Here is a 25,948-nt window from a genome sequence, read left to right on the forward strand (position 1 = left end):
GAAATTGGCTGCGTTTCTTTTTGTGAAATGACCGAGGTCAAAGGTGAATATACACGCCGGTCTCGAGGCAGGTCTGTGGCGTTATTCACGAGCCTCGAAGTGTGACGTTATCCCAGCCTTGTATGGGTTTTCATGCCTCATCTGAGTATATGAGTTTCCCCATCGAAGTTGCAAGAGGATAGTGACAAAAAACACAATTCTTACACAAATTTGTGTGCTTTCAGATGCCTAGATTAAAGGCTTCGGGTCTGAAGTCTTTTAATATTTGAGTGAAAAACTACCTCTTTCTCCAAAATACATTACTCGATACCAAGAAAGTTTGTATGCTAACAATTATTTGAGTAGATACCAATAGTGTCCAGTGCCTACAAAGACACTGGACACTAGTGGTTATTGTCAAAGACCAGTCTTCTCACTTGGAGTATTTCAACATTATGCATAAAATAACAAACCTGTAAAAGTTTGAAGTTGCGAGATAATAATAAAAGAAAAAACACCCTTGTCACGCGAAGTTGTGTGCTTTCACATGTTTGACTTCGAGACCTCAAAATCTGATTCTGAGGCCTCGAAATCAAACTCGTGAAAACTTACTTCTTTCTCGGAAACTACGATACTTCTTAGGGAGCCGTTTCTCACAATGTTACTGCTCGTTACTAAGTAAGGTGTTATGCTAACAGTTATCTTGAGTAGTAACCAATAGTGTCCAGTGCGGTTAAGTGTACAGGATGTATTTCTGAGGAGACAAAAAACCTGTAATCGACCCAATCCGACCAAACAACCCAGTGGTCTATGAGAGATATAATAAAAAAACACATCTAAAGGTCAAATCCAATCACACTAGTGATTTGTTCCCCTCGTTAAGTGATGATTAAGCACCAAGTACAAGATTGCTATCAAGTTCCAAACACCACGGTTGTACAAAAATAGCCGCTTGTTTTGGTTTTACTATTTTTGGCTGGAGCTATCGCGAGCGTCATTCGTGTGTTCTTTAATTAGTGCTGTACGATAATGGATTGTATGGAACAATAATTTTATACGTGCGTCACAGACTGTCGAGTGTTTTTCCTTTGGAGGTGAGTTTGGTTTTATGCGTGGAATGTTTGCCTAGGCGTTTCGGCATTTTTCGGGGGAGAAGTTTAAACTATTCCTGCTCGGCGTCATCCTTTCATAGAGTCGTTGACTTAAAGGCAGTGGACACTGTTGATAATTACTCAAAATAATTATTAGCATAAAACCTTACTTGGTAACGGCGAGTAATGGGAGAGGTTGATAGTATAACACATAATGTATTTTTCGAGAAAGAAGTAATTTTCCACGAAGTTGATTTCAAGATTTAAAATTTGAGGTCTCAAAATCAAGCATCTGAAAGCACACAACTTCATGTGACAAGGTTTTTTTTGTTCTTTTCATTATTATTTCGCAACTTCAACAGCCGATTGAGCTCAAATTTTCACAGGTTTGTTAGTTTAAGCATGTGTTGAGATACACCAACTGTGAAGGCTTGTCTTTGACAGTTACCAATAGTGTCCAGTGTCTTTAAGGGCCTTTTAACCCCTAAGATGATCTTGAGTCTTAATGTCTACACGACTGGATTTGAATGGAAGGAGACGAAATGTTAACTGGTCACGTTTGGTAATTGTTCTTAAATAATTAGCATAAAAACTTACTTGGTACGGAGCAACGGAGAGATGTTGACAGTATAATATGTTATGAGAAACGACTCCCTCTGAAATAACTATGTAACTAGTAATTTCTCACTAAAGTATATTATAGTTTTTCTCGCGACTTCGATGACCAGTTGAGCCCAAATTTTAAGAGATTTGCTGTTTTATGCGTATGTTGAGATACACCATGTGATAATACTGATCTTTGACAGATACCACGTGTAAAGTGCCTTCTGATTCGGAAGGGACCACTAGTGAAGGAGGAAACAAAACACGTACATCTGAACGACACGGACTGCTTGTCTACAATAATCGAAGGAAGGGGTTTCTCGAGTTTGTCCTGACTGACTCCAGTTTCTGCCGCGGGATGTAAACTCCATGTCAACCTATCAAATCCCTTCAGTAAACCCTAAAAACACCAAATACATCAAAATCCATCTCACATGAACACGCATATAGTGTTTCAGGTTTACAGGGGTGTTATAAGCTCACCAGGCCACGTAGGCTGGTTAAAAAAAAAACCGGTGATGTATCGGAGTCGTTTTGGAAATCGGTCAGAAAATGAATATACATCTACAGGAATCTAATATCTCGGACAACCCTTCACCACACGCCATAAGCATCCCTGGCCATACTAACGCGTGGGTATAAATCATCACCTTATATCCGTGAAGTTTGCACAGATCTTAAACCGGATCCCGGAAACGAATCTCCAGGAATTACCCTCAGGACCCGAGTATTTTGAAACATTAGCTCTGTGTATGTCCATGCATTGATCCCTACCGATAGATAAAGAAACCCTAGGCCAAGATGGGGATATATATCATCGGCTGATGACATATTGGACAGAGACACACTTTTGATGACGAACTCGCTTGAATACAGAACTGATGTATTAAAGGCATTGGACACTATTGGTAGTTACTCAAAATATCTATTGGCATAAAACCTTACTAGGTGAAAACATTGTGAGAAACGTCTCCCTCTGAAGCAACGTACTTTTCGAGAAAAAGTAATTTTCCACGAATTTGATTTCGAGACCTTAGATTTAGAATTTGAGGTCTCGAAATCAAGCATCTGAAAGCACACAACTTAGTGTGACAATGGTGTTTTTTCTTTCATAGTAATATCTCGCGACTTGGATGACCAATTGAGCTCAAATTTTCACAGGTTTGTTATTTTGTGCATATGTTGAGATACACTAAGTGAGAAGACTGGTCTTTGACAATTACCAATAGTGTCCAGTATCTGTAAAGGCAGAGCAGCCAATCTCAAGAAACACTAGGATTAATCCTACTTTGAGTTAAGACAAGTAACTCATCCTAACTTAGGATAGGTTCAATGCGTCCTAACTGCTATGGTTAAAAGCAGTGGACACTATTGGTAATTACTCAAAATAATTATTAGCATAAAACCTTACTTGTTGTTGTTTACTATCAACAGCTCTTCTATTGCTCGTTACCAACTTAGTTTTTATTGCTATACCAATTATTTTGAGTAATACAAAATAGTGTCCTGCCGTCGATTTCACAAAGAGTTAGGACTCGTCTTATCTCGAGTTAGGACGAGTAACTCGTCCTAACTTAGGATTAATTTTAAGGTCTGCATGCTACAGTGCAGGGTTGGGACTCGTCCTAAGTACTAAGATTAGTCTTAAGTTAGGAAGAGTTTTGTGAAATCGACGGCAGTGCCTTTAAACGCACTGCTCGCTCACACTAAGGAGCGACATTTTGAAAGTTTCATCACGAAGCCTTCAAATGCTAAACAATATCATCCACTATCAAAAAATGAAAGAAGCAATTGTGTCATCAGAGACAGGATCATACTAACTGACACTTGAAGACCGTAACCAAGAAGAAGCGGGTGTTAAATCGGATGTTCATTGGCCTTGAAAGGTGCAGGGGCCGGCCGCACGGAAGTCAGGTTAAAAATGTCTACTTTTGCAGGAATGCCGGAAATGTACTCCTGGGTATTGGGAAGCAATTAAAGTCTCTCTGAATGAGAATACGTGTCACAACCTGGATTCCTACCCGCACAACGATGACGTAATATCCAGACATGTTTAGTAGAGCGGCATTCTCCAGGTGTTTTATATGTGATCCTTTTTCTGTAATCTTTCCCGCTAAAAACATTGTGTTACATAACCACATTGCTTCGAAGCAAAATGTTCCTACAAATGCTTTATACTATCTTAAACTGCTGTAGGCTCCCAACCAAAGATGTCTATTGCCATAACATTGCTTAACACCTCTATGGAATTTAAAACCTTAACATGGAATCTCGAGTTATAAATCACTCATTCAAAAACACAAAGCAAAAAAAAGAAGAAAACAAAACAGTACAAAAACGGGAAAAAAACAAGAAATGAACAAAATTCTTCGAGCGTGGATGATTTTCCTCAAGACACTTACCTCGGCCGTTGGATCTTTGACAAGCATCACTGAACATCTCTCGCACTTGAGTAGCGATTGAGCCCTCTGCATAATCTTCTGCACCACGTTATCCAGGGACGTCTGCTCCTCAAACAGGTCATGTGCAACCTCCAGAAGTTTCTGAGAAGAAGAAAACAACGATGAGGTGATCTTGGGATGGAGACCAGAAGAATATCACGTTACGTAGTGTGTGTATATGTGAGCTGACGGTAGTGCCCTTGTGGGGTATTTTACACAATGGAACAATGGACCCCACAAAGGAATTAGTTGTTCAACCTAGACCCTGCAAGGAAATTCTTTAGAACAGGAATAGGAGAACAATAGCAGGACCTACGAACCGGATCCGTATGCAAGGTAACATGGTGTGTGTATGGGCTTCCCTATGATTTCGAATGATAGTTTTTCAGCGTATGCGGCCAATTTAAACAAAACCATTCAATTTAAAGACCCTGGACACTGTTGGTATTTGTCAAAGACCAGTCTTTTTACTTGGTGTATCTCAACATATGCATAAAATAACAAACCTGTGAAAATTTGAGCTCAATCGGTCGTCAAAGTTTTCGAGATAATTATGAAAAGAAAAAACACCCGTGTCACACGAAGTTGTGTGCTCCTAGATGCTTAATTTCGAGATCTCAAATTCTAATTCTGAGGTGGAAAATTACTTCTTTCTCGAAAACTACGTTACTTCAGAGGGAGCCGTTTCTTACAATGTTTTATACTATCAACAGCTCCCCATTACTCTTTTCCACGTAAGGCTTTATGCTAATAATTATTTTGAGTAATTACCAAAAGTGTCCACTGCCTTAAACATCTGGCAAATTCAATTCCGTATACAAAGAGAATACTCAGTCGCTTCAGCAGTCGACAATCAAAATGAGTAAACATTGTTCACTATTCTAGCACAAGATCATTCAAATTCATTAATAAGATTACTAAGTAAGATCATTCAATTTCGCAAAGCCAGCAGCAAGAGGCTCGAAAACCATTCAACTGTGACCAGATACTAAATTCAACTTAAAGGGTATATGTACTTTTTCCTAACAAAAAACACAATGTCCACAGATACACATTAAACTTACACAGTTTGAAGATTATGATAGTAGAAAGCTTCCCTTGAAATTTTACTTACTGAGGTGCTGTAGTTTTTGAGAAATGAGTAAAAGTAATAATTTTCGTCTCAGTTTTAGCATGTAAAAACGTATTAACCAGTCATGCTATGGTTTTGGTATAATATCATAACTGGTTAAGGGGATTTTACATGCTAAAATAATTTTGGTCTCATGAGACCAAAACTATTTTGTGACTTGTTTTACTCATTTCTCAAAAACTACACGACCTTAGTTAGTAATATTTGAGGGAAGCTTTCCACTATCATTATCTTCAAACCCTGTAAGTTTAATGTAAATCTGTGGAAATTTTTCAAAAAGTACCCGAATCCTTTAAGAATGTTATTGAAAATGTAACTTCGAATGGCAATAAATGAAACTAGAAAGAATCAAACGAGTCAGAATGAGAACAACGAAAATAAGAATGTAATGAATATTAATAGCAACAAAGAAACCCTAGTTTGAGTGGATAAGGGTCAAATGCATACATTTGAATGTACGTTAATGAAATTGCATTCATTTCTTTTTTTGCTTAAGTTGGCCGGGAAAACCCTTTTAGAAAAGCAAACTTAATCATAGGCCTACTAGCCGAAAAGCCAAATGGAGAGAAGACACAGAAGGAATTAAATTTAAATGTAGGGTCTTTCTTTGCAGCAATTTCCAATAAAGGTTAATGTTTTCATCAAGTCACTTGGAATTTAAATCAAATGACAATTTCAATGACTAAAATTAGCAAATGTGCATGAAATCTTGTTAGGTTCGAAATCTACTTAAAAACTTGCCCTACAATCCTACCCATTACAATGGTAACATTCGAGTTTACTATGCACCTAATGGCAACGTCTACAGCTCTCATAAGGTTAATGCAGTTTTATTTAACCGTTAATTCACTTGGGCTTACAAAACGTTTCAAAACACAACAATGGCGACTCCCGCGCAAGGCATTAGGGTAAAATGTATTAAAGAATGACAAAAACAGCACCGCCGTCACAGGGGATATTTTTTCCACTCGTGTGTAATTTTGTCTCTCCATTATCGCAGTCCAGACAACGCTGTGGCCTTTCTTAGGGAAAGTGTACCTCGAGTTTAAAGGGACTAGACACTTCTGGTAATTACTCAAAATAGTTGTTAGCAGATAAAAGGTACTTGGTAAAGAGCAACGGAGAGATGTTCAGAGAAACGGCTTTCTCTGAAGTATTAGGTAGTTTTTGAGAAAGAGGTAATTTCTCACTCAAAATATTAAAAGCATTTTATTTTTCATCTGAAAGCACCAACATTTGTAGTAAGTGTGGATTTTTCTAACATTATTCTCCTCTAACTTCAATAACCAATCGAATAAGAATTTTCACAAGTTTGTTATTGTATGCTTATGTTTGGATACACCAAGTGATTATACTGGTCTTTGACATCTACCCAAGGTGTCCAGTGTGTTTAAAGGCATTTGACACCTTTGGTATATTGTCAAAGACCAGTCTCCCACTTGGTGTCTCAACATATATGTATAAAATAACAAACCTGTGAACATCTGAGCTCAATTGGTCGTCGAAGTTGCGAGAGAATAACGAAAGAAAACACACCCTTGTTGCACGAAGTTGTGTGCTTTCAGATTATTGCATTCGATACCTCAGTATTCTGATGGGGGGGGGGGGGAACGACAAGCCTATGATGTTGCATCGGAGGAGGAGGAGGTGAGAGTGCGAGGGAAATAAGAGGCGAATTCCTTGGGGAGGGAAGAAGATGGAAATAACTGGCCTGCTTCTTATGAAATCGATGTTCTGAGGAGTGTTTTTTTTTTTTTATATATTTTTATTTATTTATAAATAAACAGGTGCTCGGTTACAGATTATGCCGGGATGTGTTTACAATAATAGAATGTAATGTCAGTGTTTATGTGTTTTGAAAGTGGCAGTACTACACATTTATAATGAAAACAGAAACAGTACCTAACAATAAAAAATAAATAAAAAAATTATATATATGTATATGTATTTATATTTATATCAGAGATGAAATTAAAGGCATGTGAAAACTCTTAAAATTAGCTTGCGAGCCCGAGTTGTCCCTTATTCTTGACTCAAAACCTCTCAGATGTTACATTTCAGGAGGTTGCTCCCCACACCCTGTAAGAATGCTGTAAAGAAGAGTTTAACGTAAGTAGAAGATGGAGAAGAAGTATAATTACAAATCGGTAGGTATTAAGTTTCTAAAGCACGAACATCTTAAAAACAAAACGACTTGTTTTTCAGATATCATACTTTATACGTTTCCAGACATTTTTTTCTCCCCTCTTCAAGCAAAACAAAAATCACTTTCACAGCTGCGTCTACATAAATTTCATCTTAAAAGTCAAAGACGTCCGTCTTGTTGTCCCGACGCGTCGGGTGGATGATCCAGGGTAGCGAGGGAGAGTGTTCTGTCGATTGTTTGTGTTGTTGTTATTCATAAATTCATAAGTGTATTGAGTACACGGACATTAAAAACACTCGCTGAGGCGCCTTCGTTGTTAGATATAAAGTTAATAAGGCACTCTGTTTGAACTGGTCTTCAAGCAGTATCAAGGGAACATGAGACCTGGGGCAAAATTAATAAACTTGCATCTGAACAATTTTCGCTTACCCTCCCCTCCTCCAAATATAAATAACGGAGCCTAAGTTGTTTTTCTCAATCCCTTGACAATCTGGCTAGTAACTATAGTTTTGTATATACAATTTGTACTGGTGATAAAAAATATTATTTTGGTTCACCCTTAGACCTACACCTGGTAAGCACTGTGTACTACGCTTCCAGGAACATTCTATTAATCGTTTGCAGTACCCGCTGCCAGAATATAGCACTCGGACTGACTCTAGCTGCCGGGCAATCTCGGTAGTCTAGTTGGTAAGACACTGCTCTAGAATTGCAAAAGGTCGTGGGTAAGAATCCGGCCCGAGTAAAATGCCTCTGAGGTCTTTTTGCAGAACTTTGGAAAGTAATGAGTAATCACTGTTTATCCCACATCGGTGTACGGTAACCAAGTGATAGAAATAAATGTTGTGGCTTTTTAGCAGTTTCGAAGACCAGGGCCCAATTTCGAGGCTCTGTTTATCGTAAGCAAAGAATTGGCGCTTACGGAAGCAGACAATTATGTGCTTATACGGCAAGCGTATTTCACAAGCTAGCGGCGAATTTTGGCTTCTGCGCGTGCGTACTCCACTTTATTATGCATTCTACGCTTACAAGGCTAGTGCAGTTATTCGGCGCTGGCACGTAAGCGGGGAATCGTGATCGTAAGCGCAGAATTCGGCGGTAAGCAGAGCCATGAAATTGGGCCCTGCTAAGAAAACAATTCTGCTAAACAAATAGCTGTCTTCACATTCTAGTACATCCCTATGGAGACGTCTTTCGATCTTTCATTTATCCTTGCAAGTATTACGTATCTCCTGCATAATTTGCACACAAAATTCCTCGTTGAACACCCCAGTCTAAAGAATTCCCCCATGTGGACCTTAACTTTGTCCTTTTTTTTGTGTTGTTTTCGTTTTTCATAAGGTAGCAAAAAATGAAATCATACACGAAGACAAAACAAAATTAATAGGAACCAAAGAATATCACCAAAATAGTATTTCCATTGCTGCTTTTTAAAAACTTCAAATTTTCTTTTAAAAAATTCTGCGTGAAGCCTTTTGAGAAGGGCGATGTGTCTTCATATTCTAAATTAAACAGGTTGCCGAAAATTTTAATCCAGCTTTTCAACAAATCACAATTTTCAGCGGCAGTTCTAGGGAGCTCTAAATCTGTAATCCGAAATGTTCAGATACTGAGATAGTTTGTTGTAGACGATGACATCATGAACACGTCAGATTACGACATTCTGAGATGATTTATCTCCTTAAATAAGGTTTCGACTTCACGATAAACATTTTTTCGGGATGACGACATCCTGTTCCCGAGATAATTCATCATGGGATGTGACACCATCCTTGAAGATGTCAATAACTCATATTATCTTTGGAAAGACACAGTCCTGTTCTTTCAAGATGTCTTCATCTTGCAGTAAAATATCTCAGAATCCCAAGTTGGATGGCACTTACAAAGCTCCGTATTGTTCGGTTGACTTTAAACAGTCTGTCTTTTCTCCGAGAGTCACATAAAAAGGGTAAGCTATATATCATTGCAAATATTTTGCCCTGTGAATTGTTGACTTCCAACTTGAGGTATTTTGGATAACATACCCTAAACAAATGGTCCAATTTGCCGAGAGGTGTGAGGACATGTTTTTCCAGCTAGATGTTCGTGGAAAATTACACTATATAGCCTGAGATTTCTTTTACAGTGAGAATAACTGATGGACGGGTCTTGGGACACCCCACACCAATTTGAGCTGAGAATGAAATTGCAAAAGTCAATAAATGTGGGTCTCTTTGATGCAAAAAGCGGTGAATCTTCAGAGTAACAATTGTTTTCGAATATCATTAGCAATGTCTGTTCCGGGGCTTATTTGGCTGGGTTCACCCTTTTGCAGACCAGCTTCAAATGTCACAGATTGTATAATAAGCATATCTTTAAAACCAAATCGAATGAATTTGGGCTTACCCTATTTCTGTCATACTCCTTCATGTAGGTCTCGAACAGCTGGGCATTGTTTATTCCTATTCCACAGAAAGTCAGATACGTTTCCAACAGCTGCAAATAAATAAATAAAGAGGAATTCAACTTAAGAAATCAAAAGTATTGGTAAAAATGTCAGTGTTGTGTTGAAAAGCATTAAAACCATGTAAATAGCTTTTTTTTTATTTTTAAATTAGAAACCCCAAACCAGCTCAGAGGCTCTTCTGCCTTCAGTGCACCACCTATACAATAAACCTTCAGGTAGAATGGTTCCACTTTCTCTGAGGGGATTGATGTGTGTGGGCTGTGTTAACACTCATGCTCATACTAAGCCACGAGACGGGTGTTATAGGCATAGTTTTCCTCCAGCCCATACAAACCCCCCACAACGCTAAGAACTAGATATAATGGTCCATTCTAGGATATCAATGACTTTGAATATGTATGGGTTTTGCAACTTGGAAAAACAATGGAACACAGATCTACCATGAGCGATGACGTCAGATTAATTTGGTCACTAGTCAAAGTCGAAGTTGCGAGAAAATACTGAAAGCAAAAAGAAAACACTCTTGTCGCACAAGTTGTGTGCTTTCAGATGCTTGAATTCAACACCTAAGCTTGTACCTAGACTTCAATTCGAAATTTTAGTGAGAAATTACTTCTTTCTCAAACAATACGTCACTTCAGAGGGAGCTGTGTTATACTATCAACGGCCCTCCATTGCTCGTTATCAAGTTAGTTTTTATGCTGAAAATTATTTTGAGCAATTACCAACAGAGCCCAGTGCCTTTAAGCTATTTCGCATTTTGCTCACAGGTTGGTATTCCCTTCTGCTACACGGTTGGTGTGCATCCACAATTCATTACACCCCGGCGTGTAGGCCGATTACCCAGGGTAGCTTGGTGATTGTGTGATGGGGTTGCTTAACTGTGTAATTGTTTGATGCTTGAATGGTCTTTAGAGCCCACGCGTGTGGCAGGAATATTCTTAAGTCATCTTGAATCGTTATTTTGTTCTTGCGCATGGACACAGGTTTCTGGCAAGTGGGCGGGTGTGTCTTCAAGATGGAAAGGTTGTTGGCCCACCCCAGAGCATGCAACCTCCCGCTTCATCCCACACCACATCCAAATCCAGATCCAGCATAGACTTCGTACAGAGGTGGGACGATGTAAGACAAGCATGAAGAAAATGGGTAAATACTGCCGATGATGACACCAGTTGCGATTGTGGCACATCACCCCAAACTATGCCACACCTCCTAGGAGGCTGTGAGTTGTGCCCACACCTGGCCAAACATTAGAAGAATTGATGATGGACCCAAAAGAAGAACCTGGACTCACTCATACATGCCATGCCACCATTAACATCGAACCTTATTCCAGCTACCCAGCCATACATCACACCCATTGTGTGTCACCTCTTGCCATTATGGGCGTGTCAGTATCCCACTTTTCCCAATGATGAGGAGTGCCAATATTTATGTTTTCATACAATTCAATTAAATATCTGAGACCCAACCCTCTCTTATGCAGAATGGCCTACAGTTTAGGACATCAATGAATATGACTCCCAAAGTCATTACACAGAGGTGGGACGATGTGAGACAAACTTGAATAATGTGGGATATAACTGGCGGCGATGACACAAACAACTATCTCTGAGACCTAACCCCCTCTTTAGATATGCGAAATGGCCCCCAGTTTAGGACATCAATGAATATGACTCCTAAAGTAACATTACACAGAGGTGAGACGATGTAAGACAAACATAAATAATTTGGAATAGAAATGACGACGATAACACAAACAACTATCTCTGAGACCTAACCCCCTCTTTAGATAAGCGGAATATGCCCCAGTTTAGGATATCAATAAATGACTCCCCCAGGTCAATACACTTTGGAGAAATGGCTTTATTAGTCAAAGGATGATAAGTTAATTGGTACTCCATCTCTCTTTCTTATGTTATGTAAACCACCACTTGTTCCACCGACATCCCAGCACGCCACATCCCACGTTATCGAGTCTCATTCACAACCCATGCCTCTTCAGCTGACACACACCCACACACTTGCAACGTGGAGCACCTCGGCCCACCCCTTCCTGAATGTTCAAAGTTTTGAGAACCAAATCACGTGCGTTCAGGATCAAACCTCCCATGCAGTCTTACAGCTCGAGTACATCTCGGGCATTGGACCGACAAAGACTTGACCTGTGATGCATGTTTGGCAATCACATTCAGACCCAGTCGTGTTTTCACTGCGAGGCAGACGACAACAATCCGTGCAGACGTGTCAGGCATTTCTAAACAATCTTCTTCTTTTTCTTCTTCTTCTGCTTCACAGTGTGTCATTGTTTGGAATATTTGGGTGGGATTTGAATGTAGCAGCAAGGCCATCCATATCGACGTTGATCCGGATTAAAACTCATCAGCACTGGTTTCCAAGGGTTTTCAAATGACTGTATACTTGACCCAGTTAAAACAGCAAACTTGAAAGCTGTTAAGCAAGGCCGTACGGGCTAGACGTCAGGAATCCATTTACTAAGGATTCTCCATTTGACAAAGGAATTTGAAACGAATTGTGGCAATGGGCTACGATGACGTGTTGTATACCTTTTAGCATGATCGACATGTTCTTCGACCTAAAATGGAATCAACTTCAAACACACCGCATCTAAAGCCAGACTTTACTTAAGAAATCAGACCCCGAATAGCCCCAGTCCCAAATGCGCATGATCAGTGCGTATAGGATTTTGGGGCAAATCCGAGTCCACGCAACACCGGCACCCATCATGGCGCGCCGATTTCAAAGCATGCGGCACGCAACGATAAAACCTGGCATAGTAGTAATTGTTGTTCGAAGATTTGCAAGAAGTGGAATACAATAAGTTACCTTGGAGGACAACCATGTGTCCAATCCATTTTGGGAGGAGTTTAATGTTTCACGGTCTTTAGGGCTTACGGGAATACCCTTATGGTGGTATCTCAGACAATGTTACAATGGACCCTCACAATAGAAAGCTTTGTTCAACCTATACCCCACAGGATATATTCATTAGAAAAGGAAATTAAAGAACAACAATAGCAGATCCGTAAGGTTAGGTGCACACGCACAGGCCTGACTTAATATACAGTCACTTTAGAGATCAGTGGGTTATTTTATTTGTATCGCAACAAATGTGTTGTTATTTAAACAAAAACGAGATTATACAAAATTACAAAATGAGACAAATTTTTCTAAGACTCACCTTTTCATCGTGTTCCGTGAACCGTGACCCGGATACCTTATTGGTCACCTGACACACGCCGATGATGTCATCTTCGCTGTTTCTGATTGGTAGACACATGACAGACTTAACTTGTAAACCAATCAGCGTCTCTGCTTCTTTCAGGTACGAAAGCTGTGGAAAGAAAACGAGCGAGACATGTTTAATTGTGATTGGCCCTGTTATTTTCCCAGATTAAACTTAGAGAAACTCTTTATGAGTTAAACATTACACATACAATGGTATCTGGGTAGGAAAAAACTACTCAATATCTTGGGAAGAATTTTTACACAAATCTGGTTAGACTTTGGGTTGGGTAAGGTCTTGTGTCATGCGGTTTTGTCTGGGTTACACACTATTTTTTACTCAATCGTGTATAGGCAAATGTACAGGACCGAGTAAATTTTTACCCATCCTCAGTTGGGCACATTTCGTAGCCAAGCTGGCAACCATGTCCCAATCGGAACCCCAACAAGGTAAGAATGTTACCTAATATTTGTTATAGTGTACATGACGGTTAATCATTGATAAACAAAATTGATTAGCTGCAAATGGAAAACATATGATTAATTTTTTTTAAAATTATTTATATGGTTCTTTCAGAGGCCCGCTGATCACCGTTCCTTCGTTCAATAGTACAAACCAAACAAGCCCGTGTATGACCGTGGCAAGTGTTGTTGATATCAACAATGAAAACATGACCCCCATGTTGTGATAAAAAATTCTGCAGATTGGTTAATATTATAGTATATTTCTAGTAGTGAAACCAAGGAGGCATCTTAAATAAACCCCATCACTCTAGCTCACAAGCCAGGAAAACCAACATGTTTTATAATTTATATGATCTTATTACCTTCCTTTGATTTATAAAGGCATCCCAGCTTTGCTTTAATGGGCCATGCCTCCATACAGTTTTCAGTCTTGTTAAATCCTGTTGTTTGTATTTGTATATTGAGTTTGCATAGAAATAAATGTTGATTGATTTGATTTGATTTGAAACCTGTAAACAAGGGTGCTTGCTTTGTGCACCAGAAACACTGGGATATATAGCCTTATATTATACTCTCATGACAAGTGTTCTATTACGCGCATTACCATACGTAGTACATGTGACCAACAGCTAAACGTCCCATCCGAAGGACGAAACAGTTTATGGTAAAGTATCTTGCTCAGAACACAAGTGGGATGTGTCACGACCGGAACTCGCACCACACACCCCTGCTACTCAAAAACACCATTAGCTTGAATCCGGCATTCTTATTATATCAGTCCACGACAAGACACGCCATGCCGGTCGTTAGCTTTGCTTATTGAAAAACATGCGAATTTATTCGTCTAAAAAAAAAACCCCAATGCGATATTATCTGTATTCCTTAAAGTTGACATAAGATTTACTATTCATTTTTGCCAAATAATGTTTCCGATGATTTTAAAGGATGATGAAACTGCAAAGAGCCAAACTTTTGCGATGTGTTTTTCAGTATATTTGAAGCTTCGCATGGTGTGAATAAAATATGAAGAAATTCCAAATGAATAGTATACAAGCGCAACCATGTGTACATCTCTTTTGTGGGAGTGTTGGCTCTGAACGGAGCTGGTTTGGTCTTGACGCTGCAAATAGTATATTCATTGCTCATCTTCAAGTGTTTTTCATTTCTGATTTTTTAAGGTAAACGAGAGGAAGAACGACAAGTAATCAGTTGATCGGATGAAGGCTGGTGTTCTTGAGGTCTAATAGAATTAATACCTTAACAACTTCCAGAGATTATTCAACCAAGCAGAATGACTGTGCTTTCTGTACAAAAGTCGCTTTTATAATAACTGTTTTTGTGCAAAATGAATCTGCCCCAAGGAAAAAGCTATATAAATGCAAATTGCTCAATTTGACTTATTGTGGGTATCGATGCATGATCGTCTGTGAAGGTTGAACGTACTTGTTTAACTATTTCAGGTTAGGGAACCTGTCCGAAGCTATCCAAAACTATGCACAAAATGTGTAGATGACAGTTGGGCTTATGTGAGATTAGCAGTGAATGTAAACCAACGAAACACAACAGAGGAAAGACAGGAATCAACAATGTATATCTGTAACCAACATCGAAAAAGGAAAGATATTGTATTACGAAACTCCTAGCACCCACATGACCCTAGCCTTGTCCAAGGCTCTTTACGCAAGCACCGGCCCGCTCTGACGAAATGCATAGATACTTTCGAGGTATCAACGAGGTTACAAAACGAGGCTTGTTTTGTAACCTCGTTGATACCTCGAAAGCCATGCTTCGACCCCTGCGGTATCAAGTACTGTTGTGTGCCGTGCGGTATATTATCTATGCATTTCGTGAAGTCAGAGCGGGCCGGGGCTTGCGTAAAGAGCTTTGGACAAGGCTAACACGACCCAATTGCTTTTGCAATGGGTTCCTTTTGTATGTTATCGCCCATGAGACTCCCTGGCTTTTGGCCTATCAGACAGAGCGCACCGAAAGATATGACGCACCGACGTTTTGGGGTCAGATAAGACGCGCCTTATCCGCAGGAAAATACGGTACTCATCAAGGGGGTAGTAGGGTTTATGAATTCATGTCATGGTTGCCAAAAAACTTTTTAGTGAGTCCTTCCATATAGCTTTGGCGATGGGTTTCCCTTTGCTTTTGGTTTGTCTTTTTCTTGTGTAGGTTTACACACTAAGGTAACCCTATACGTTCCTCTTGCTTTTTGGTATATGGGGGCACCTTTAATATTAAAGTCTCTAAAGTTATGACCCCAATTTCCTAAAGTGTACAAACTTACCAAGCACAAGTAGTGCTAAACAGAAAAAGGTTACCAGCCAAAAGTACCTTTAAAGCCATTGGACACTTTCGGAACAGAAAAAAAGAAATACAAGTTCACAAGACTTACAAATAACAGGGTTTACAAAAGGTAATGGTGAAAGACTTCTCTTAAAATATTATTCCATGAAATGCTTTATTACTTTTTGAGAAAACATTAAAACAATATCAATTCTCGATATCGAGAATTACGGATTTATGTAAAAACCTGTCACGACAGGGCGAAACGTGCGGAAACATAGGTGGGTTGTCCCGTTATTTTCTTCCGACTCCGATGACCAATTGTGCCCAAATTTTCAGAGGTTTGTTGTTTTGTATATAAGTTGTGATACACGGTGTGTGGACTTTGGCCATGGGATTTCAGTTCATAAGATCCTTAGACGAAGATCTCATCACACCGTATTTATCTTCGTCAACAGGTAATTATGTTTTATATTGTTTAATGATTACCTTTTGCGTTAATATTGTTTAACTAAATCATTCACTATGTTCCGTTTACCGTCATAGTCTAAGTTGCATATATTTACTGTTTAAATCTTTGATTTGATGACTCGTTTGCCATGTATAACGGAGTCAAACGAGGAGTTACCCTTAGGTCATGCCTTAGGACAAGTTATGTATTCATTTTGTAAATTACATCGGGACAAGTCAGTCCCTTTAGTGTAAATATATCTATAGTGCATTTATTAGGTAAGCACTGTCTTGGATCCAGCTAACGGTTAATTTATATTTTCCTTTGATATCCAAGATGGCGGACGACGCCTAGAATTATGGCGTGAACCGATGGGAGAACTGTTTATTTATTAGTGTTAATTTAATATTCATAGTTATTACTGTAAAAGTTGATAAGATCCTTAGACGAAGATCTCATCACACTGTATTTATCTTCGTCAACAGATTCATGAGTGTAAATAAAATACTGGAAAGCTAACAACTGAACAGCCGTGTCAATCTTGAATACAGTCAGAGGGGTCAAATATAGTTTTTTACCATTACACCGGTGTGAGAGTTAAACAAACAAAATTAACATAAAGGCCTGTTGTGAGATATTAAAAAAAACTATCTTCAAAATTTTATAAAATTACCATTTGGGTTTTTTCTGTGTGCGCTCGCTAAATCTATTAAAAAAAACCACCAAATGTGCGTCTCGAGTTTCTGAAATTCCTGTTTTACTTTCAAAACGATAAAGAAGATAGAACCAACCATTTTAAAGGAACACGTTGCCTTGGATCGGACGAGTTGGTCAAAACAAAAGCGTTTGTAACCGTTTTTATAAAATGCATATGGTTGGAAAGATGTTTTAGAAGTAGAATACAATAATTCACACAAGTTTGCCTCAAAATTGCGTGGTTTTCCGTCTACTGTGACTAACAAAGTCGGCCATTTATGGGAGTCAAAATTTTGACCCCCATAAATGGCCGACGTGTTAGTCGACGAGGTAATAGGAAAACCACGCAATTTCGAGGCGTGTTTGTGTGGATCATTGTACTCTACTTTTACAACATCTTTCTGCCCATATGCATTTTATAAAAAAAAACGGTTACAAACGCTTTTCAAAGACCAAACTCGACCGATCCAAGGCAACGTGTTCCTTTAAGCACTCCAATGTAATATGGTGTAACATACGAATTCTATAAGTAAACCGAGCATTGCGTGATATTTTTTAGAAACATCTTCAAAATCACCAAACACTATATGTTATTTTGCTCTGTGAGATCACTAAATCTTAAAATGTGCGCGAGTTAGAAAAAAAGGTACGAAGTATTTATAAACAGGCAATATATATAGGCAAATTACTTGAAGAAAAACAACAACAAACCATTACTATCATGAAGATGTAATAGATCATGTTACATTTGCATCGGGGGATAAAGAATGAAATATCACTCTCAAAGTTGAATTAATAAAAATGTAGTAAACTGAATCGTTCCTTTTTCGAAGATGTGCAAAAACAACCAATTTATAAGCAAATTACCTGCTAAAAAAAGTCATTGGTGGGTTGTGTAGGATAACCGCAGGGCACACACTGCGGGGAATTCACCCTAACTCAACCGGTATGTTCACTGGCAACATGGAGACGGTTTCTAAATGCTGACATTTTATCCATTCGGTTCGCTACACTTTAATCTTGCTTTTAAATTGGAATCTGTTAAAGGTACTGGACAGTTTTGATTATTGTCGAAGACCAGTCTACCGCGGAATTCTGCGCTTACGATCACGATTCCCCGCTTACGTGCAAGCGCCGAATTTCTGCGCTAGCCTTGTGAGCGTAGAATCCCTAGTAACGCGGAGTACGCACGCACGCGCAGAAGCCAAAATTCGTCGCTTACCCGTGAAATACGCTTGTCGTAAGCACGGAATTCCCTGCGTAAGCGCCGATTTGGAGCTTACGGTAAGCAGAAATTTTGGCCCTGGTGTATCTCAAAACATGCACAAAATAATAGAACCTGTGGAAATTTGAACTCAATTGATCGTCGAAGTTGCGAGATAATAATGGAAGAAAAAAACACCCTTGTAGGCTTTCAGATGCTTGATTTCGGGAACCCAAAATCTTATTATGGGGTCTCGAAATCAAATTCGTAGAAAATAACATCTCTCTCGTAAACTACGTTAATCCAGAGGGAGCCGTTTCTCACATTGTTTTTTTTTATACTGTCAACAGCTCACCATTGCTTGTTACAAAGCAAGTTTTCATGCTTACAATTATTTTGAGTAAATACAAATAGTTTCCAGTGCCTTTAAACCCGACAGGTGGTTTGAAGAACACTGCTCTTTACATATCCTTGTCTGAAGAGAGAAAGACACTGCTTTGTACCGGCCAGGAAAAATCTATATATTTTTTGTTTCTTATTCGTCTGCGTTTTTTTGATAAATTGGTTAACCTTTTTTGGGGGAGTTCATCTTCAATCGAATAGAGTTAAATAGATTAGGTTTTGGATCATTGATGACAGCTCAAAAGAAAATTAGTACATTCGATTAACCGATGGTGTTATTGGAATTGGTTCTGCCGCGTATTTTTTTTATATTAAAAAAACAACCCCCACAACCTAAGGTTGGCCAGTCATAGTACACCCCCATGGTTGACAAGAGAAAAACTTTTACAACCCAAAGGTTAAACCTCTTTCTTGGGAATAGTGTGGTAACATTTTTGTACTATCTTTTGAGGGGAAGAGGCGATGAAGTAGTATGAGACTTACGAACGCTAGTTGGCAGCAGATTAACCAGGTAAATTTCGTTTGTTTACGTAGTTCTGAGTATAATAAAATGGTTTATTTATTAAACAAAATGTCATCGCAGCTTACCGCTGAGTTGCGACATAATGCACAGTCGTTAAAAATAACTTATTACAATAATTATTAAAAAGCTTTACAGTAACAATAGAAATAACTTGGTGAAAACAAAGGCCTAACAAAAATGTAAATTTCGGAAATCAGGGGGACTGCTAAATTCTAAAAGAATTCTGTCGTGCATATTGCTACTAACCTATATTAATTTAAATCGTCAAGAAAAAATTCGACCTATTTTAAGACTTCCGTTTTTGCCAAGAATTAATGCATAAATACATGATAAGCCTCTGCCAAAATGATTCTGTTTTGGGCAGGAAAAGTCCATCAAGGCAAATCCAATAAGAAGACACTTATTAGGGCGACGTCAAACTGTCCAATCTATAACTGCTTGTATTTAAAGGCACTCTGTTGATATTGTCAAAGACCAGTATTCTCACTTGGTGTTTCCACACATTAAACAACAAACCAGTGAAAATTTGGGCTCAATTGGTAATCAAATTTGCCAGAGAACAATGAAAGCAAAACACCCTTGTTGCACAAATTTGTGCTTTCAGATATGCCGAAAAAAGGCTTCAGGTCTGAAGTCTGATTGAGAAATTACATTTTTAAACAAAAATTACGTCACTTCAGAATGAGCCGTTTCTCACAATGTTGTATATTACATCTCTCTTAAGCAGTTTTTACAGATAAGAATATTTCAAAAATTAATATTTACAAGTTAATATGCTAACAATTCTTTTGAGTAACTACCAATATAATGTCCAGTGCTGTCAAGTGCGTCGTCAATTAGTTACACATGACACTTGTTGTCAATGAGACCGAAATCACACCCTGCTTGCATACTCTGCTGATAATTAACATTCATCCTACTCTTTAGATTCTAGCTAGCCACGTCACAGGAGGAAAATTACAGGCAATTTCCTATCCAAACATTCATTCACATTTTCGGTTTGCTTGCCATGTTCCTGGAGATAATGCTCTCTAATAATGTTAAAGAGTGAAAACTAAAAGGCACTCATTGAAGAGCTATATGAAAGACAACTATTTTTCGAGTGGTCTTCCACTCTTTTGGATAGAAGTTTGCATCTTTTTGAGTGATTTTTCACTCTGTCCTGGAGTGCAACCTCTTCTTAAAGAGTGAAATAACCACCACTCTGTTTGAAGAGCCATAATTATGAGGGACAGCTCGAAATGTAAAGGGTGGTGTTTTTCACTCTTTTACATTTAGAGAGTGAGCTGTTCTAGTATGTGGTCTGCCAATGTGCAACATTATTGGTTGCCTCCGAATTGCCATCAAAAATTGCACTGTATGACATTGCGCTAAGACTATGACAACACCTAAAAAAAGGTGAAGGAGAAATCGCATAAATTATGAGCACGTATCCACTTGATTAGCACGTATCAATACTTTGAAGGTGTTACTTTCGGAAGTATCTTGCCATCCCCAAGTGTGTGGGTGGTCACAGAGAAACTATGCACTTTTGCACACGGAATTATACATATTTTATGGTTGCGAAAAGTGCGAACCCATTCTGTTTGGAAACGGTCGGCTGTTAGGAAACGGTCGGCGTGTGTGAAATGTTTCGACAACCATCTTGCTTATGAAGGTGAACTCTGATTATTTTTTTTTATACCAGAGACCAGATGTCATGGTTCTGTCAATGTACCAATGAGATTTTGAATAAAGAAAGATGGGCGATAAGTTGAATGGTTACTTGAAAAGAAAAAAAAACTCATTTGTTTCTGGTTTGTATAAAACAAAGTTATGAGAGACTGCCTATAACGTCACAAGTCCGGACGGCCATTTCACGTTGAGGGCTACAACAAAACTGATTTGGACTATCAGCCAAAGTCATTTACCAATTATAAGAGGGGCACGTTGCCAACTATTCATGGGTTACCTCCCTTTAGGGTGCGAAAGGCACGGTGAGCATGGGTATCATCCACTCCTGGCTTGTTATACAACATATGTTCTTCCTTCAATAATCAAACACCACAACACTCCAAAGGAACGAACACATCTACACGCAAAGAAACAGAAACAACAACACACACCAAATCCTTCAAAAACGAAACAATAACTATATTTGTCAAATTTACCACCAAAATACATCATTTCGGCGGGTCTGAGGGCCCCGAGCCAAACCTTCGGAACCATCACTGCCTGTAAATGACTCCACTTGCATGACTCCACCTCCAACCACAGTTGTCATGGAGTTTTAATTTGAGACTTCTACAATCGTAATTAATACTAACATGAAGCTGCCAAGCTATGTTGATGTGTTTATGATGTTTGATGGACTAATACATAGTTTAAGCTAGAATCCAGTACTTTTTTCCCACTGTGCCAAATTGTTGTTGCAAGCCCTCCATTCCTTCCGTCTCTTTTTTCATTAACATCTAACATCCAATTTAAGGGCGGGTGTTTTGTAGGCGTCTGACGCCATAACATCAAAGCAGTCGTCAAAACATCATTAAATGTGTTGTGAAAATGTTTGTTTTAATAAACTCATGTGACAGGCATGTGCATGACATGGTATCAACTACACATATCTATGCGTATACGTTGGTGTACAGTGTCTGTGTCCAGTTTGAAAATCACTTTTGATTTAAAGACGGGACACCTTTGGTAATTGTCAAAGACAAGTCTTCTCACTTGGTGTATCGCAACAAATGCATAAAATAACAAACCTGTGAAAATTTGAGCTCGATTGGTCTTCGGAGTTCCGAGATAACTAGGTAAGAAAAAAAAAAAAACCTTGACACACGAAATTGTGTGCTTCAGATGCTTGATTTCGAGACCTCACATTCGAAATCTGAGGTCTCGAAATCGAATTCGTGGAAAATTACTTCTTTCTCGAAAACTACATCACTTCAGAAGGAGCCGTTTCTCACAATGATTTATACTATCAACCTCTCCCCATTACTCAAAATCAAGAAAGATATTATGATAATAATTATTTTGAGTAATTACCAATAGTGTCCACTGCCTTTAAAGGAACACGTTGCCTTGGATCGGACGAGTTGGTCTATAAAAAGCGTTTGTAACCGTTTTTTAGAAAATGCTTATGGTTGGAAAGAGTAGAATACAATGATCTGCACAAATTTGCCTCGAAATTGCGTGGTTTTCCTTTTACTGTGCGAACTAACACGGTCGGCCATTTATGGGAGTCAAAATTTTGACCCCCATAAATGGCCGACGTGTTAGTCGACGAGGTAAAAGGAAAACCACGCAATTTCGAGGCATGTTTGTGTGGATCATTGTATTCTACTTTTACAACATCTTTCTACCCATATGCATTTTATAAAAAAACGGTTACAAACGCTTTTCAAAGACCAACTCGACCGATCCAAGGCAACGTGTTCCTTTAATCAATGGTGAATAAAAAGTAATTGAGTTTGTTGAGTACAAGATCTGCAAAGAGTAACTCAATACCTATCTGTTGTTCATGTGTTGTCTTCATAAACAGTAAGCCTACCCATAATCTTGGCGTTTTTCAAATTCTTAATTTGCGAAGGATTACTCAATATTTATCTGTGTTCATTTGGTATCTTTGTGTTAAAAAGTGTAGTGTGGCCCTGTTCATTTTTATTAGATCTTCAAAGAATTATTCCATGTCTATGTCGCTCATTCGGTGTTTATAAATAAACTGTAACCAATGATTTTTGAGTTTTTTTTTTAACTAGATCTGCAAAGAATTACTCAATATTTATCTGTTTTCACTTGTTGTCTTTGTAACAAAAGGTATACACATGATTGCGGCGTTTGTCAAATAAACGATCTGCAAAGACGGACTCAATGTTTATCTAAGCAATGTTCAATATTAATCTATCTGTTGTTAATTTTGTGTCTTTATAACATAAAGTGTGCACAATATAAGTGGCCGTGCACGTAAATAACACAAGGGGGGAATGCCACTCTGACAAAACACCATCGGCAATTCTTAACCCTCACTTTTTTTTTTTTTAGAATCACTTATCAAATCTATACAAACATCATGATAAAAATCGCGAGACACAAAAAAAACCTCTTTATTTATAAAAAAAATATTGTTGTTTAGCGTCTCTGATGACGCAAGAGATCGAACCAATTACCGCATATAGAAAGACGAAGACAAAGCGAACCCGGGGGAGTTTAGACAACAACGTCTTAAAATATGGAGGGTATTCTTAGAGATACGTTTATGTCATCTGTAAGTAATGGTTTTCCACTTCAATGTCTTTCCTCTGCCTTTCTCGAGCTCCTTGTATCTATTTCAATTAGTGTTTCCTCTGAGATATTATAAGTGGTTAAAGCCATTATACACTTTCGGTACAGAAAAACAAAAAGGTTCACAGATTTACAAATAATTTACAGGGTTTACGAAAGACTTCTCTTGAAATACTGTTCCATGAAATGCTTTACTTTTTGAGAAAACATTAAAACAATATCAATTCTCGATAGCGAGAATTACGGATTTATTTTAAACACATGTCATGACACGGCGAAACTTGCGGAAACAAGAATGGGTTTTCACGTTATTTTCTCTCGACTCTGATGACCGATTGAGCCTAAATATTCACAGGTCTGAATTTTATATATAAGTTATGATAAACGAAGCGTGGGGCTTGGACAATACTGTTTACCGAAAGTGTATAAGGGCTTTAAGACACTTTGAATGGTCTGCATTTTGGTTATAAGTATAAGCAGGAATTGGGGGGGGGGGACATATGACAACACTCTCTATGCCAATGTTACATATAAATTATTTGAACTGCTATAATTTAAATGCAGGGTGGCGTGTCGTTCAGCGGACCCAAGCTCTGGTGTTGTCAGCAGAGGTTTGTGGGTTCGATACCCGGTCATGACACTTGTGCCCTTTGGGTTAGGAGGCAGTGCATTCTGCTTTGCAAGCCAGGGGGAGGGGTAACCTAATTCCAGCCACCTTTTTGTAGGTGGCAATGTGCCCCTTCAGTTGATTTGGGTAGATAGCCCAAATCAGCAAGTGTACTGGTTTATGACAGGGCCGCAGATACCCAGGAAACCCTCGGACTTTGGTATCTCATTTATTGAAAACGATTCACTAAAAGTAGAATGAAGCAGATTTTGAATTGTAATGCATCAATGTACAAAGTACGACTGTCGCTCAGCATGCATGGTTGATTGGGCTGAATATTTACACCCATCAATTTAGCATGAACAGGGACAGCCTGAAAGCACCCGCTCAAGTCTCGTGTCTCGCTTTCTGATATAAAAACAAAAACCCACTTAAAGGCACTGGACACTATTGGTAATTCCCCTTAAAGTAGTTATTCAGCGAAAAACTTGGTAACGAGCATTGGAGAGCTGTCGTTAGTATAAAAATTGCGACAAACGACTCCCTCCGGAGTAAACGTGGCTTTTGAGGAAGAGGTAATTTCCTGACAGAAATTGTTGGCAACAAAACTTACTTAGTAACGAGCAATTGAGATCTGTTGATAGTATAGAACATTGTGAGAAACAGCTCCCTCTGAGATTATATAGTTTATTGGGGAGAGGTAAATTCTCACTTAATAAACAATAACACCCATCGGCTGAAGCGAAGCCTTTTATTTTGCTTTTGAAAACACACACATTCGTGCAACAAGGGTATTGTTCGTCCATTATTCTCTTGCACTTTTTGAGCCTGGGTTTCCACAGGTTTGTTATTGTATGCATAATATGTTGGGATACACCAAGTGTGATTACTAGTCTTTGACAATTACCAAACGTGTCCGGTGGCTTTAATGATTCATTAGTCCAAAAGGAGAGTGATTGTCAGCTTGTGGCACGCTTTGTTCCAAGGATAATTATCTTGTCTTATTCTGAGAAACTCCTTGCTCTTCAGCCACGTTGTGCGGGCGTTATTGATGATGACTGTCTTTATATGGCACATCCAAGGCAAGCCGCACCGTGATCCTTTTTCCAAGTTAATTTATTTCCAGTACGCTGTGATCTTGATAGAATGGCGTCTTATAAATTTTAATTATAATGTTAATGTTTATGTTAAACACTACGAAAGGGAAAACTTTATACTCGGGGCTCCAATTAAGGAGGTGTGGAACAATCAACAAGACAGTAGTGCTTGTTTATAGCTCAACATAAAAATGCACTCGGCAAGCAAGATCGACAAAAAATTTGGCACAATTTCACATGTAAACTGTTCCTATAGTACCTCATTCGTACAAAGAATACTTTTACTGAATAATAGAAAGAGGCTTTAACTCAACATTTGGATACCAATCTTTGTTTTGAAAGATACTATTTTATTCAATTGAAAAATATAAGCCAACCGGACTGGGGAGATCGGTCCTTTTCACATGCTGCTCCCAAACTCTGGAACAATCAACCCCTTGAAATTCGTCAGTCTTCTTCATTGACCGTATTTAAATCCTGCTTAAAAACCCACCTGTTTTCCTCACGTTTTTGTGATTAATTGGTTGTTCTTTTCTTTTCTTTCTTTTCTTTTTGTTAGTGCGCCATGAGCGTCAGTCATGGCGGATACCGGCGCCTTATAACTTTTCATTATTATTATTATTATTATTATATAGTTTCCTCGTCTTTCAGCTATGTGGACACCTGTTCGATTCCCGGCTCTGTTCTGAGCCTCCCGTGTCAATTAAAAGTTGTCAGTCCCTTTCCGATTCCCTGACTTTCATTTTTAGATCCCTGTTTGATAGAGACTTTAAGTATTGCTTGATTTTAGTCTGTACAAACGTTTTTCTATCCCCATTTGTTTGTTTCTTCCCCCATGTTTAACTTAAATTATTTTCATTATCT

General features: G+C 38.6%; 1 protein-coding gene across 1 annotated transcript in view; it reads right to left on the bottom strand.

Annotated features, from left to right (window-relative positions):
- The window catches only part of LOC139937872 (dual 3',5'-cyclic-AMP and -GMP phosphodiesterase 11A-like), a 115,278-nt gene that overhangs the window by 73,078 nt on the left and 16,252 nt on the right, over positions 1-25,948 (bottom strand). Inside the window, exons 2-4 of the mRNA XM_071933244.1 lie at positions 13,041-13,193; positions 9,778-9,867; positions 4,076-4,216 (exon numbers count right to left, since the gene is read on the bottom strand). Of these exons, the coding sequence (XP_071789345.1) occupies positions 4,076-4,216; positions 9,778-9,867; positions 13,041-13,193 (384 nt within the window). The remainder of the gene's footprint in view (positions 1-4,075; positions 4,217-9,777; positions 9,868-13,040; positions 13,194-25,948) is intronic.

Source organism: Asterias amurensis, chromosome 5 (genome assembly GCF_032118995.1).
Source record: "Asterias amurensis chromosome 5, ASM3211899v1".
NCBI classification, from domain to species: Eukaryota; Metazoa; Echinodermata; class Asteroidea; order Forcipulatida; family Asteriidae; genus Asterias; species Asterias amurensis.